The 16,335-nt window shown below is 33.3% G+C and overlaps 1 protein-coding gene across 1 annotated transcript in view; it reads left to right on the top strand.

Moving 5' to 3' along the window:
• Positions 1–16,335, top strand: part of Xpr1 (xenotropic and polytropic retrovirus receptor 1) — a 149,597-nt gene that overhangs the window by 120,713 nt on the left and 12,549 nt on the right. Inside the window, exons 12-13 of the mRNA XM_013503153.1 lie at positions 10,098–10,264; positions 13,597–13,736. Of these exons, the coding sequence (XP_013358607.1) occupies positions 10,098–10,264; positions 13,597–13,736 (307 nt within the window). The remainder of the gene's footprint in view (positions 1–10,097; positions 10,265–13,596; positions 13,737–16,335) is intronic.

Here is a 16,335-nt window from a genome sequence, read left to right on the forward strand (position 1 = left end):
CTGCTCATCCTGAAGGTAAAGCAAGGCGCCAAATCCAACCCCACTGAAGTAAAGGAGTATTCATTCTTGCTGTGAACACAGAACTGGGCAAAAGGGGAGTGGATATCTTTTAAAGATAATCTACCATTATATGGGAATCTAAACTAAGTTGTTGATTGCCAAAGGACACTAACATGATTTTTCAGAATAAATAAATATAGATAATAAAAAGTTTCACTTCACTTACATTAAAAGAAATGCAGATTAAAATATTTAATGAAAGAAGAGGTTATGCTATTGCTGGCAAGAATATGAACAGATGAACACTTCATCTATTGATAGAATATAAGTGGTAAGCAGTGTAGTGATTTGTTAATAGAACACCCCTTAGGACTCCCCATCTATAACTTTTCCTAAGTAGAGAAGCAGACAAAAGTTAATATATCTCCACAGCATTAGTGAAAAACTGAAATAATCAAATAAGCATCCAGCAACAGAATAGTTTGCTTATAGTAAATTATTTACTCAAAGTAAAACGTGATACATGAAATATTATACAATAGCTTGTCAAAAAGTAATGCAAACCATCTACAAGGAATAGGTGATCAGAAGTAATTTTATCAAAATCTAATATTTATGGAATACTTGTATGGGTCAGACTCTATTTTAGGCATGTAATATGTAGTAATAAAATTAATGCTCACAGCAACCTTAAAATCAGAGCAGGACAGTAGTTAAAAGGGCATTTTCTTCAAGAACTATGACCTTTGAGAAAAAGTGATCTCTTCATAGAGATAGGCTCAACTCCAAAAACAGCATAAATAAAGGGAGATTTATAACTAAGAAGTAGGTTAGGAACAGTGTGTGGAGAGTTACTAAGAGGAAACATCAGCATTAAAGGGGGATTCTGGCTAAGCTTACTTGTCAGGATTCTTGCTAAAAGCAGACTACAGTGATCAGATACTTGAGGTCGGGGTGATGGTAAGGGTGGGGAGACTTCTAGCTAACTTAGCAGATTTCTTGCTACAACTGGATGGTGTTTTAAGACCTACAAAGACAGATGCCAGGGTCAAGGCTGAGGGATCTGACTAGAGTTACGTAAAGGAGAGAGTTTTTGTCAGAGGTAAGCACTTGATCTACATTTAACAGGTTAAGGAAATTGAATTCAGACAATATCTCTCCAAAGTTAAATTCAAGCAGGTAACAAAGCTAGAATTCACACCTAGGTCTTGGATTATTTTTGTTCTATAATATTGCCTGCTATTGCTCTGAGCTCATCTGAATGACACAGTGTTAAACTCAGAATAAACAAAGCAGAAATGGAAAAGAGCAGACAGGGCCATGTACTGTCATCACAAGTGCCAGGTAAGTTTATAGTTGAGAAAACACAAAGGCACAGTGAGCAAGAATAATTCAAACTGTACTTTTAAGGCAGTAGAACAATTTTTATCCCTTGCTCCAAGTGACCACGTTCATAGAAAACCAAAAACATTAGCAGGTACTTGGCTATTCACCTTAACAGTCACACACTTTATTAGTAAGAGCAATGTGGAATCATTTTTGTCTTCCAGAAACATAAAAGTCATTCTTAAATTGGAGGGAAACAGAAACTAACATTAATGTTATTTCAAATAATGGGCGAATGGTTTGCCATGATAATTTGCTTAGAGTAATGTTCTTTCTTAGGATGTTAAAATTCACTTGTTAAGAAACATCAGAGATAAAGTTAACTACTTTCTTATTACACATTGTTAATAAACAAGTATTGTCCATCTGCTTCTTAGAATGTAGTGAAAAAAATACGAAAATATTTTCACAAAGACTAGTGAACTAATAATTTCATTGATAACTGTGTATGTGTGCTTGCATGTGTGCATACCAGAGATTGAACCCAGAGCCTTGAACATGCTAATAAACACACACTCTGCCACCATGCTACACCCTCAGCACCTTTGTTGATACTGTAATTGAAGTAGGAGATAGTTTTTATCAAAAAATTTAGACTTTTCTTATACAATTATTATTTTCTCCTCATTAAAAAATAGTGCTTTCACTTCATGGGAGGGAAAATTAAAATCTATCCACTTCATTTATATATAGTATTTGTATTTCTTTGCTCTCCTGTATGCTTCTGAGATGTCTGTAAATACTTTTTAGTTGCCTCTAACACCATTTCTTTTAAAGGCAGACTTGCACTTGTATTTGTTTTATCATTACCAGTAATTCTTCAAAAGAACATTAACATTCACTGAAACAGAATGTTGAAGCCTCTCAACACATTTCATAGCTAGTACAGAAAATACTGAAGCAACAAAGGAAGTTGGGCAAAAAACTAGAATCTGTTGTACAGTCTTCCTCTTCCTTGTCACATACATGCACATATGCCTATTCTGTTTCCTTTGTTAAGAACTCAAATTTATATTTGAAATCAGTTTTTAAAAATTTTCTTTTAACTTTCTGTTGCAGGAAGTGGGCTTTCTTCACCTAGAGAGACAGATACCTTCCTCTTTTCAATTTAATTTAGTCCTCTAACAGTAAGAAGTTTAAATTGCCATGTTGGAGAAAGGCAGTTTTTCATGTTGAGACTAGGTTAATTTATCCATTTATTAACTGTTTCCCTGAGAAAGTAACGAGACTTCTCTGAGGTTAATGAAATTGAGATAATAATTCCTGCCTTACCGGTTTATTATAACAATTAAATAGTACAAGTACACTGTGACCGATGGTAATTTGGTTATTATATTATGTATGATAAAGGTGTGACTAAAACTCATGCAAAATACTGGGAAAGGGGTTTTAATTATAGTTGTGGATAAAGTCAAACCATGTATGAGTAATTTGTGGATAAAATGGACAATTTATCTTAGAAAATTACAAATAAATGCAGGAAATTATAGAGAATCTAAATTACAGACTAACAACTATTGAAGGAATTGGGAAATTTGTCTTTAAGAGTACCAGTACAAAATGTTTCTTGTAAATTTTTTTGCTCTGAAGTTTACTTTATCTGATAGTTTAATATGTTCAGCCACTTCTGCTTTCCTTTGGTTAATGTTTGTATAATATGTTTTCTTTATCTATCATCTTTTTTCCATCTATTATCTTTTAACTTATCTCTTGTAGATCGAATATAGTTGGATCATGTTTTTTAATCTAATGCCAATCTATGCCAATCTTTTTTATGGTCTATTTAGACCACTACCATTTAATGTAACTATTTAATGTTATAGGTCTACGTATGCATTTTCTTTTTGTGTGTGTGTTTGTTTTCTTTATTTATGGTTTCACTTGAACATTTTTATAGTTCTATTTTGATTTATATATAATGGTTTTTAGTATACCTCTTCATATAGCTCTAAGTATTGCTTCATATATGTATATAACTTTTCCGTCTCCTACTATCATCATTTTACCAGTTTGAATAATTTATAGAAACCTTTCTTCTCTTTAGATTCTTTTCCCCATACCCATTTATAACATAATGGCCTTACATATTTCTCAATATATACATTACAACCATATCAGACATCTAAAAATTTTCCCTTAGAATTTGGGAGGAAAAAACCTATTACATTTATGTAACCCATATTTTTGTTTACTGAATTCTTCTTCCTTAATATGACAAGATTCCTTTTTTTCCTGTTTAAAGAATTTTTACAATTCTCTTAAAGTAGGTCTACTGAGAAAATCTTTTAGTTTTCCTTTGTCGGAAAATGTCTTGAATTTCTCCTTATTCTTGAAGGATATTTTCGTTCAGTATAAGATTCCAGGTGAAAGTTTTTGTTTTTGTATTTTTCAGCACTTGGTAAATGTGCCTACTTCCTTCTAGCCTTCAGAAGATTTTTGATGTGAAATCTGCTGTTGTTTAAAATGTTTTTCCCCAGTAAGTAAGGTGTCAGGGTTTTTTCAGCCACTTTTAAGATTTTCTTTTTCAGAAATTTAATTATAATGTGTTTGGGGATCAATTTTTGTGGCTTCTATTTGGGGTTTGTGTAATTACTTGAACCTGTAAGTGTATATTTTTTGTCAGTCTTGTGGAACATTCAGCCATTATTTCTTCAAGTACTTTTTTAGGTGCTTCCTTTCCTTCCCTTTTAGGACTGATGAAACAAATGTTAGATCATTTTTCATGGTTTCACACGTCCCTGAGTCTCTTTATTTTCTTTTTATAGTCTATTTTCTCTGTGTTTTTCACAGTGGGTAATTACTTTTGTTCTGTCATTCAGTTTGCTTAATCATTCATTTGCGCTCTTTGTTCTGCTCTTAACACCATTCACTCAACTTCTATTTGGCTCTAATATTTTCATTTGGTTCTTTGTGTCTCCTATTTCTTTGTTAAAATTATCTTTGCTGAGGCATTTTTATCATGGCTATTTTAAAATTTTCATCCAATATTTCTGTCATCTCAGTTTTGACATCTATTGATTGTCTTTTTTCATCCAATTTTTGAGATTTTCCTTGTTCGTGGTATGGCCAGTAGTTTTCTATTGAAATCTGGATATTTGAGCATTGTGGGACCATAGACATAAGCCAGGCATGTGTGCAGGTACCTCTTTATCACCCTTTGGATTCAGAATATTTTTTGCTTTTAGCTAGTTGTGAACTGAGCTTTGGCACCATCACTTCTTTGGTGCAAAAACCTACCCATTTGTGTGGTATATTGCATTTTTCCATTTTTCTTTAAATGCATAGGAATTATAAATGATAGTACATATATTTAATTGTATTGGGGATGTAGCTTAGTGATGTAGTGCTTGTCTAGCAAGAGTTCATACGCTAGTTAGCACTGGGGTAAGAGGGCTTTGCAAATGCAAGTATTTTAATATTTTTTATTCATTTTTAAATCTTAAGAAACAATCTTGGGGCTGGGGATTTAGCTCAGTGGCACAGCGCCTGCCTGGCAAGCGCAAGGTCATGAGTTCGATTCCCGGTACCGGAAAAAAACCAAAACCAAACCAAACAAAAAAAAAGAAACAATCTTATACAACACATAAGTCTGTTGTCTTTCACATTCAACTTTATGTGTGTTTTGGAGGACACATTATATGTGTAGACTGACCAGAAACTATGTTGTCTTCCCCAAATATTTGATAAAAGGTAAAGCATTGTATAGGAAATAGAAGAATGAGTAAAGCATAGACCTCACCTCATTTCAGTTTGGCAGATATTTTATTAAGCACCTAGCTACATAGGGTCTCAGAAAATACAGATGTGAGATCATTCCCTGGAAAACATTACAACTTAATGGAAAAGACAAAAAGGTATACAGTTCATTTTCCTCTAAAGTTAAATTCTTTTTAAAATGTTTGAGTACAGACTTATAGGAAAGAGAAAAAAAATATATATATATATATAAAAGACATACATGGACAAACAGAATGTTTTATGACACTATCATAGGAAGGAGAGATCACTTCTTTCTATACTTGCAGATATATTTGTCCTTTGCTGATTTACCAGTTACACAGTATTGATCTCACAGATGTTAACTTGAAAAGGATTTTTATAACAATCCTCACTGCTTTTCATTAAATCAACTCAGCCTTTCCCTCTTTACTCTTACAGACCACCTTGTGTCTTACTAGCTTGAGAAAGCTGAGCCTATCAATTTCCTTCTACTACATTGTTCTTAACCTGTTTATCCCAAACTCCTTCTCACTACATTTTCTCCAGTCTCGGGGAACAAGGTACCCTTTTTCCCATGCTCTGACTTTATTTCCTCCTCTCCCCGGATGTTGCTCTGGTGGTCACCCCACTTTCTTTGTTTTTCTTTTATTTTTAATTATACAAATAAAGCATGGACATGTATATATATTTCTATAAAGATAGATTTCAAATAAAGTTAGAGTCCCCTTAATATTGTCTCTCATCTGGGATAACTACTTTTGTCTTTTTCTATAAATATAATTTTATATACAATATGAAATAATATATGTATAGTTTTGGGGGTCTTTTGTTTTTAGATTGGTGCTAAGGATTGAAGCCAGGGCCTCATACACACTGAGTATGCACTCTTATTACTGAGCTATACCCCATAACATACATGTATAACTTTTAAAGTATTTTTCCATGATATCTTAGAAATGTTATTAATGTTACTTCATAGTTTTATAGAACTTATTTTACCATTTTAAAGTTAAGATCAACTCAGAATATTTAAAATATTTTAAGTCAAAAATGTACTTAGTAGGCCTAACTTACCAAATAGCATTGCTAAGCAACGCAGTAGCCTATAGAGTATCAGTTGTTTGAACTCATGATCTCATGGCTGACTAGAGCTACGCTCACTGATGCTGCCTAGCAACAGAGTATCCTATGGCATATCACTGGCGTGAGAAAAGATCCAAATTCAAAGTACAGTGTCTTCTGAATGAATATGACTTTCACACCATTTTAAGGTAAATATTGTAAGCAAAACCACAAATTGAGAACCTTCTGTATGTTGGTTTTTAGGGAATAGCATAAATCTCATTCTGTGGCTTGATTTTTTTTTCCAGGCTATGAGAATAGGTCCAGGATTTGCCAGATGATAATAATATCCTCAGTCATAATTCACCTTATTCTGTAGGTTTAGGCTTTGAAAACTGTACCTTCTGTATTGTATTTTCTTGTTTAACTCCAGGTTAAAAGCTAGTAATAATTATAAGAGTAAAGAGATTTTTAGATAAAAATATTACTATTTTTAAAATGTCCTTCTTGTCCTTCATGATGATTTCTATATGTAATTTTTCTGGAATTTTAAAATCACCTTTTATAACATTATTTTACTTTATCATTCACAATGGCTATAGCGGCACAAAACTTGTAAGAATTTTATTTGTTATGTGTTTTGGATTCAGTAGAGACCATTACCATAAATATGTTCGATGTGAATTATGCTTCTCATGTGGCAGGTGTGTAATAGATAGAAGCTTAAAGTAGAATAGCAATGACTTGATTTTCTGTGATTCTGTACATTACTAAAGTGGACTACCAGTGTTAGCCAAGAGGGAATAAGATATAATTGCTTGCCTAAAGTGATAATATCTTTGCAGTATATCCTCTGAATACCAATGAAGGCAGATGCTTTCAAGGAGCGGCTGTTTTCATTTGTGTGATGGGAAAGATCAAATGAGGGTGATAATTAAAATAAGACTGAAATGTAGCATGCATAGACCAGATTTATGCTAGTAATTGACAAATTCCTGGAGATAATTCATTACTTACTTTGAAATATTCTGTAAGAATATTTGTTTATATAAAAGTAAGTCCTCGTGTGTGTTACATAGAAATTTCATAGAAATAAAATGAGCTTTGAAAAGAGGGAAATACTTGACCCACTGTACCATCTTAAGAATTATACTAAAAAGAAAGGTCTTAAAATCTAGGAAGACGAGAAAATAAACACATTGCTTTTAGTTTTGTTAAATCCTTTTTTATTTAACTTTTAAAAAACAAGCTCCTTTTTATGTAATAATTTACATTTGATTATTCAGTAATTTTAAAGAAAAAAATCAGCTTTCAGTAATAAGACAGTATTGCCTTTACTCAACTGAAAAGTACTCATTTGTTGCTTCTTACTAATTGTAAGTTACTCTGTTCTATCTTTGCTTTTACTAGCAAACAGAATGATAGTTTATTGTTGGGAAAACCAAATATGGTAATATATGTAGAGTACATGGCACATACTAAGCATTCAGTTTTAAAAGTTGGTAATATAATTTATAGTTAAGGTGTTTGTCTTTATCTCTGTATTTATCTTGTTTTGGAAGTATGAGAATAGTGAATTTTATTAAGTTGCTGAGTTTGCTTCATGCTTTATAAGGAGGTGAATTATAGCATCTTTTAAAATGCAACCACGGTGTTAATAGTTGAATGATACCACTCAGCTAGACTCTGTATCTCTGTATAGAATGAAGTAAACATGTTAGAATATATCCAGCTACACCAATAAAATGTTAGACATTTTAAGTTCATATATAGTGTTGTAGTATAAATCTTCAACCCACTTTGCTTTTTGAAGAACTACCTTTGTAGAAATAATTGAAGCCTGAAAATACGTTCATAGTGAAGCTGGACTGTTCATTAGACTCACTCATGCCTTTTTTGTTGTTTTGTATTTTGCTTTTGTTTTTTTAGACAGGATTTGGCTATGTAATTGAGGTTGACCTGAAAATTGGTTTGGTGTGCATTCCAGGCTGTCCTCAAGGTCACAATCCTCCTGCCTTAGCCTCTTGAGTGCTGAGAGGATAGGCATTCACCATGACACCCAGCTATTGTGGACCATTTTAAGAATACCAGTTGCTGGGCCAGGAATATAGATAGCTCAGCAGCACAGCGCTTGCCTGGCAAGCGTAAGGTCCTGAGTTCAATTCCCAGTACTAAAAAAATTAAAACAGTTGCTTTGCCCTACCATTGATTTTCTAAGAGATGAAGCTAAACAGATGGGTAGCACTGGGTGTGATGGCACATGCCTGTAGTCCCAGCACTCAGGGAGGCTAAGGCAGGAGGACTGCAATTTCAAGCCCAGACTGGGCAGTTTAGCAACTTAATGAGATCCTGTCTCAAAACAAGAAACAAAAAATGGGCTGAATTATAGCTCAGCGGGAAGACCCTGGCTTTATTCCCTAGTATTGGGTGGGTGGATGCTGGTATATGTTTATATTTAACAAACCTTGAAGGGAATGGAGATAATGGGCACTGTTTTGTGTGTTTGCTGATTTCCATGGTATAAATATTTCCACTGTAGCCAGAGTTCTGAAAAATTAACACATCGACTTTTGTGAGCTGGCTGAGGTATCTATTTTTTTAATTAAGTAATTCTCATGTAAGTAATTTGCCAGCCAGTTTTTTTTTTTTTTCAAAAATAAAAATCTGATCCCAAGACCCAAGAAGACATTCCACAGCTTCATTTAAATTATCCCAATTCCCTTACATCCTCTATGTGTCACCTACCATAGATGTAGATTATTTGTAGATTTTCAAACATAACTTGTGCTGTCCTGCCCCATGCCTTCTCATTGTCTTCCTTCACCCTTGGGTGACCTTACCTCATCTCCCTGGCTTTTGCAATACTGTTTCTTTTTCTAGAAGTAACTCAAACGCCACTTCGTCTTATTTCTTACTGTTGGAAACATTCCCATTCTCCTTGATAGTCTCGTAGCACTTTATTTATATTTCACTTTGACCTCACTTTGGCTTCAAATTTATCAGTAACAAATGTCTGTTTCACTCACTAGATTATAAATTTCTGATAATTACCTTTGAATCATCTGTACTTAAAACATTAATAAATACTATTTTAATAGGAAGGATCGTGGAAATAAGTGATGTTGCCTTTGCTTTCTGTACTTTTGGGAAACTGACCAAAATTTAAGCTTTTTAAAATTTGATTATGTCCTTAAAGATAAATTCCTTATTAGTCTGTTGCTTTCTGGCTCTCCTTCCCCACTGCCCACACGGAGGACCTTGCATATGCCAGGCAAGCACTACCACTGAGCTACATTTCCATCCTTTTTATTTTGAGACAGTTTTGCTATGTTGCCCAGCTGGCCTTGAACTTGGGGTCCACCTGTTTCAGGCTCCCATCTAGCTGAGATTACAAGCATGCAGCCCTGTGTGCAGCTACTCTCTGGCATTTTATCTAGAATTATCTAATCACCTTCACAGTAAGTATTGACAAGATCTAAGAGTATGAAAGAACTGTTGTAAAGTAAAAGCAACCCAAGAATTTCTTGAAGTAAATGCAGCTCATTCTTTGAGAGTGATGTTTCCAGGATTTATTTGCTTCATCTTTTACCCTAAGCTGCCATCTGATGGCAAAAATTAAAATGACATATTTTATGACTTCAAAACTTGCATTCTTGGATTTTTATGTATTCGGCATAGACCCTTCAAAACACCATATGCATACTTGTACAAGTAATGTATACTCGATAAGTGTTTAATGATTTGTCTGGATCTCAGAAAAATCATCTTTATTAATTAGCCTTGGTTAGACAGTGATTCTGCTGAGGAAATCTCCTTAAAGTCTTATTTCCTTTATGGAATACTATAGTTAATCTATTTTTGAGTAGTTTTATTTGATGAAGAAATTTACTTAAGTCTAGTAATTTTCTCTTTTCCTTTTCTTTCTTTAGAACGAAATCACTCAGATACTGTAGTGTTCTTTTACCTGTGGATCGTCTTTTGTATCATCAGTTCCTGCTATACCCTGATTTGGGATCTAAAGATGGACTGGGGTCTCTTTGATAAGAATGCTGGAGAAAACACTTTCCTCCGGGAAGAGATTGTGTATCCTCAAAAAGTATGTACAAAGTGTTTATTGTTTGTTTAAAAAAAAAACTTAAGTGTATCATTAGTTAAATCCTATTGTGATAGAAGCCCAATCCCTAATTATAACCTAATACAATTAGAAAACTGATTACCAAAAACACTAATTTTATTCACTAAAAATGTATCAGATATTTGCTAATGAACACTATAGAAAGTAAGAACAAAATATAATTCCAATTCCCTAGGAGGCCATAAACTCTATTTCTACACAGAAATAAACAGTGTGATACAATGCAATAAAGACTAAAGAGAAACTTACTGTAGTTTTTATTTTGAACACAGAATTCCCTCTTTCTGAAATGTCCTTTATTCCCTTTGTCTGCTTTACAATAAATTTATGTTCCTCCTTTTTAAAAGTCAATTTAGAGTTACTTTCTCTAAGAGGTCTGTGTTTTTCCTAGCATGTTTAACCATTCTTACTAGTCTTTTTTACCTATATAAAATTCTGTTATAGCAGTTATCACATTGTTACAATTATCTTTTGGGGTGTGTTTTCTCACTGCCTCGCATAGTTTCTAGTCTACAGTAGATTTTATCTTTATGGAATGAATGAATACATAATTGACTAAATGAGCGGTGTTATGAATGCCCAAAGGAAAGGGAATGCATGGTTCTGATTGGGTGCATCAAGAAGGCCTCTTTTGTTTATTTCAACCAGTATTTATTGCAGTCAAGTTTCAGTTCCAGCAAAAAATATAAATAATTATAGAGGAATTATTTTATGATATTATCTAAATATGAATAAAACAAGACAGGTTTAATTTAAAAATTGAAAAACAAAATATCTTTAGTGAGGTGTTTTAGAAAGGATAAATACCACAACTACACCTTGAAAGAGATTAAACAGTGAACTGGGATTCTTAGTGTGTGAATTCTAATCCTAGCTTTCTAACTATATAACTTAAAGTCACAAAACTATAGTGGATTCTATAAGGTAGGGGTGTTAGATTATCTCTTGATGTACTTACAGTTATAAAATTCTGTTATGGGTTAAAAAAATAGATAGATAGATAGATAGATAGATAGATAGATAGATAGGTTCCCTAATATTTTTTACTATATGAAAATGTCACTAGTACCTCAAAATGTTAAGATGTGTGTCAATGCATAATATTCAGTTGTTGAATAGGTAAGGCTGTTTTCAAGCCTGAAAACTAAAGATAAATGATAGAAGGGTGGGTATGAAGAACAATATGTAGGGTAACTTCAGAAGAACAAATGAAAGTGGAAGAAGAGGCATTCATTGAGAGTGACTTTTTAACTTAAGCTATAGCAGTAATCCTAATGTAAATATTTAAAATACATGACTAAGAGGCTGGGGATTTAGCTCAGCGGCACAGTGCCTGCCTGGCAAGCGCAAGGTCGTGAGTTCGATTCCCAGTACCAGAAAAAAAACAAAAACAAAAAAAAATAAAATACATGACTAAGACGTTAGAGACATTTTTATAAATCTCATTTGAAAAGAAAAACAGTAATCAGGGAGTAGGCCTGAGTTCAGGTAAGATGACTTTTTTGTGCCCACCAAATGTGTTGTATTGCCACTTACAGTATCTGAGCCTTATGTTATCATTATTATTTCGTACTATGATTACTTAGATGAAGTTTGTATTTTATATAAATGTTAATCCATTTTCTTTTAAATAGTTTGAACTTAATGATTTCTATGTAATAAAGTTAGTGAATAGGATCAGTTTCTTCGTTAGTATATATTTTTATGATCTTAGGAAATAAAGTACATGATTTCCTACATTAAAATTTTCAAGTTTATAAGAAAACTGTTGTAGTGGATCACCACATCCCGTGCAATTATTTTAATAAGCAATATTAGTATAGAGTTCTTCCAGCTGGAGAAGAAACCACTTAGAGAGGCCAGTGGACCTTAATTAAGAAATAATAACACAGCTGCATGAACCTTAAAATCAGTTTCTAGGAATTAACAGTGCATGGTATTGAGTGGCATACTCCAGGTCCAGAAGCCACTTTTGTTGTTTTCATATTCAAATTTTTCTGTGTCTCTTGATCTTAAATTATGTGTATTCCTCTGGAAAAATCTCACATTTTTTGGTATTATTAGATCCCATGTCAGTCAGCTGTAAATAGCTTAAGACTGACTCTTAAATCCACTTGAAATTGTAGTTCTTCACTTAGGCCTAATATTGAATACATTGAGTATGAATTTAACCAAAAATTGCATTATCATTTTATTGGTAGGATGGAGAGGGTATATGGAGATATGCAAATGTATTAAAACCATAATAATCCTCATAAAATCTGTAATAATCTTGTTACTGGATAATGTCTAAAATTGACAAATCAAGGTAGAACAGTATAAATATATTGTTTTGAATGTGGAGGGTAAATGACAGAAGCAATAACTATAAATTTTGAAAATGTGTGTCTTTAGGGACTAGAAAAGGGATTTGAAAAGGAAATTGCTCTTTTTTTTTATTACTAGCTCTCTAAACATGATTTAACAAACATGATTTAATACATAGCAATTCTACTTCCCAAGAAGTCACGGCCTTTAGCTACATCTATTAATGAGCAAATTTAGATTAATAATAAATAAATCTATGAGTGCAGTTCATGTGTATTTAAGACCTTTGGGCAGCTAAAATCGGACTCCTAAATCCTAAATATTGGTAACTGGAAGTATTAGCTGAGCACTGTTTTCTCTGTGTTTAAAAAGAAATAGAATTTTTTCTGGCTTCCGATGCTGAGTGTTGAACTCAGGGCTTATCATATGCTAGGCAAGCACTTTATTACTGAGCTGCATCCCCAGCCCAAGAATATTTCTTAAATTCAACCAGGTATGTGCAATCCAAATGTAATTTCATGTACTGATATCAAAAGTCAAGGCAAAACTTTCTTCAAATATAAGGTAAGGCAGTTTGGAAATACAAGTACAAATAGTACAGTTAATAAATGTGCTTATATTCTTTAATGTTACCTATTATGTCATTAACACATCATGAACCTGCTAGTTGTACAAGGTTTTCATCTACCTTGTATTTCTGGGACCTAAAAAAGTCTCATATACAATATGGGAGTAAATTATATTTGTTAAATGATTACTAAAATTCAGCAATACTTAATTTTAAATACCACACAATTTAAGACAAAACTAAATTGATGAAATTTCCCTCAAACATAATGTATGCTTTTCTGCAAAATTCAAAAGAAAACAACTTTTTCCTCTTGATCCTGTGCTTATTGATGGAATAGGAGTCTTATTACTAATAGGCATGCATTTTTGTGAGAAATGTGATAGGAATCATATTCAATTTGTTTATCATTCTTTAGGCCTACTACTACTGTGCCATCGTAGAAGATGTGATACTACGCTTTGCTTGGACTGTCCAAATCTCAATTACCTCTATGACTGCATTGCCTCATTCTGGGGACATCATTGCTACTGTCTTTGCCCCTCTTGAGGTTTTCCGGTAAGCAAACCATTGGAAGATTTATCAAAGATTCTTTTTACTTAAAAGATGCCCAGTGCTTAAAATTAGAATTTATTATACTTGAAAAGCTTAAATTTTCCATCCTCAACCTTGTTATCATCAACCTAACATTTGGAAAATCCTGTTTACAAGACTTAGAGGTTAATTTTTATAAAGTCCAGATTCCTATTGATGATGAACTTGTAAGTGGGCATCACTGGGAGAATGGTAAGTGGAAATTGGGAAATAAAAAGTCTTAGAACAGAAATTAAAATTTTTTGAGAATCACCTTTTCCAGTTTAGTAGTCTCAGTTATTCAGCCCAACCTTTTCACTGAAATAAAAATGATGAGTAAAATGCTCTTTAAATCTTGCTAAAAGCGTCGACAGTTTGACAGAATAGCACAAAATCTAAATGAAAGCAGGAACCTCAAAATAAAAAACACTAGTCAGGCATGACAACACATTCCTATAATCCCGATACTCACAAGGCTGAGGCAAGAGGATCACCATGAGTTGGAGGCCAGCCTGGACTACATCGTGAATTTAAGAGCAGTTTGTACTACATAATGAGACCTTGTCTCAAACAAAAATACTAATGTCGTTAGGTGTGGTGGTACACACCTGTAATCCCAGCACTTGGGAGGCTGAAGCAGGAGATGGGCATGGTTCAAGACCAGCCTGGGCTACATATCTTAGACTATATAGCAAGACCCTGTCTCAAAAAGAAACCCAAAAAAACACTAATGATGCTTTTACACTTGAAAAATTTTCTAAACCTAAAGGCTTTGAGATTCATTAGTGATTGCAGATTGAAATTTGTATACAATGAATAATGCGGAAAATATGCAAAGCAAAAGTTAACTTCGCTAAGTAGTAGATGAATATATTACACTCTTACTGGTTTTAACGTATTTCCTTCAGTAATAGATAAACAAGTAGTTAACCAACTTGGCCTAATGTACTTACGTTGAGCATTGCATCCATAAACTACTACATGCACATTCTTTTAAATTCATATAATAGAACACTTACCAAATTAACTGTACACTGGGTCATAAAAGAAGTCTTTAATCAGCACTTAGGAGGCTGAGGGAGGAGGACTGCCATAAGTTCAAGGCCAGCCTGGACTACGTAGTAAGGTTAAGGCCAGCCTGAGCCGCATAGCAAGACCCTATCTCAAAAAAATCAAAATAATAATAATAATTATAATGGAAGTTTCAACAATTTGAGAAGATTAAAGTCACAAAAAGATAAAAAATTTTCACGTTTAGAAATTAACCAGTTCATGTCTAATAACCCCAGGGTCAAAGTTAAAATTATAATACAAATTTTAAAATATTTTGAATAGAATTAAATTAAAAATAAAAAAGAAGTAAAGAATGCAGCTAAAAGCATAAAGGAAACTATATAACCCTAAATGTATGTATCAGAAAAGTATATATAGCTCAAGAAATCAGAAAAAAATTTAAAATAGCGAATCAAACCCAAAGGAAAATAAAAAGAAGGAAAAGTAAAGACCATAAAGAAATTAATGGAATGGAAAACAAACATACAGCAGAAAATATTGACAAAACCAAAGGTCTTTAAGAAGACTACTCCAGAAAGAGCTGGTTTCTGACTGAGAACTTTGTTGCAGTAGAGAGAGCAAATTAAAGATGGCTGATGGTAACTGGGCACAGTGACGCATGCCTGCACTCTCAGAAACAGAGGCAGAGGCAAGAGGGATGAAAGCTTGAGCCTGGGCAACTTACTGATTTGGTGAAACCCTGTCCTAAGATAAATAAAGGGCCAGAGATGTACCTCCGTGCAAAGACCCTAGATTTAATCTCCAGTATTAATTTTTTTTAAAAAAAGGCTAATGTTGAGAAAGGCAAGATTTTTGTGTACCATTGTGCCCAATGCCACTTCATGGAGAAGGGAGGTAAGCGCAAGACTGGGTCAGATTTCTATAGTCTGGTTGAACAGAAGACAATTTGCTAGATTCTCCTACACAGATGCCAACAAGAGCAAAAGTATCACCTGAACAGAGGATGCATTGATGGAATACTTGGAGAATCCTAAAAAGTATGGAATCCTAAAATTCCTGGAGTGAAAATGACCTTCACTGGCCTAAAAAAGGGGAGAAAAGACAGTTACATTTACCTTACTACAAGTATTGCTGGTGCAATGAGGAATAAAAATATAAAGATTATAAAAGAAGTCAAGTGTGGTGGTACACACCTCTAAATCCCAGCACTCTGGAAGGCTGAGCCACAAGGATTAAAATTTTGAGCCCAGCCTGGGCAGCTTAGCGAAACCCTGTTTAAAGAAAGAAAAGGGCTAAGGATGTAGTTCAGTACAAAGGACAAGTTCAGACCTCAGTACCACCAAAAAGAAAAAAAAATTTTTTTAAAGAAAATAAAACTATTCACTGATAAGGTTTCATATGCAGAAAATTTTTTAAAAATACAAATAAATTATTAGGTTGGTTGTTACAGTATCCCTGAATATAAGATCAATATAAATATAAATCATTTTGGACAACAGTCCTAATAATTAGAAAAAATTTTAAAAATTGAATAGCATCAGAACATATTATATACCTAGGAATAAATCCA

This window comes from Chinchilla lanigera, unplaced genomic scaffold, assembly GCF_000276665.1.
Source record: "Chinchilla lanigera isolate Chin_1 unplaced genomic scaffold, ChiLan1.0 scaffold00005, whole genome shotgun sequence".
In the NCBI taxonomy this organism is placed as follows: Eukaryota; Metazoa; Chordata; class Mammalia; order Rodentia; family Chinchillidae; genus Chinchilla; species Chinchilla lanigera.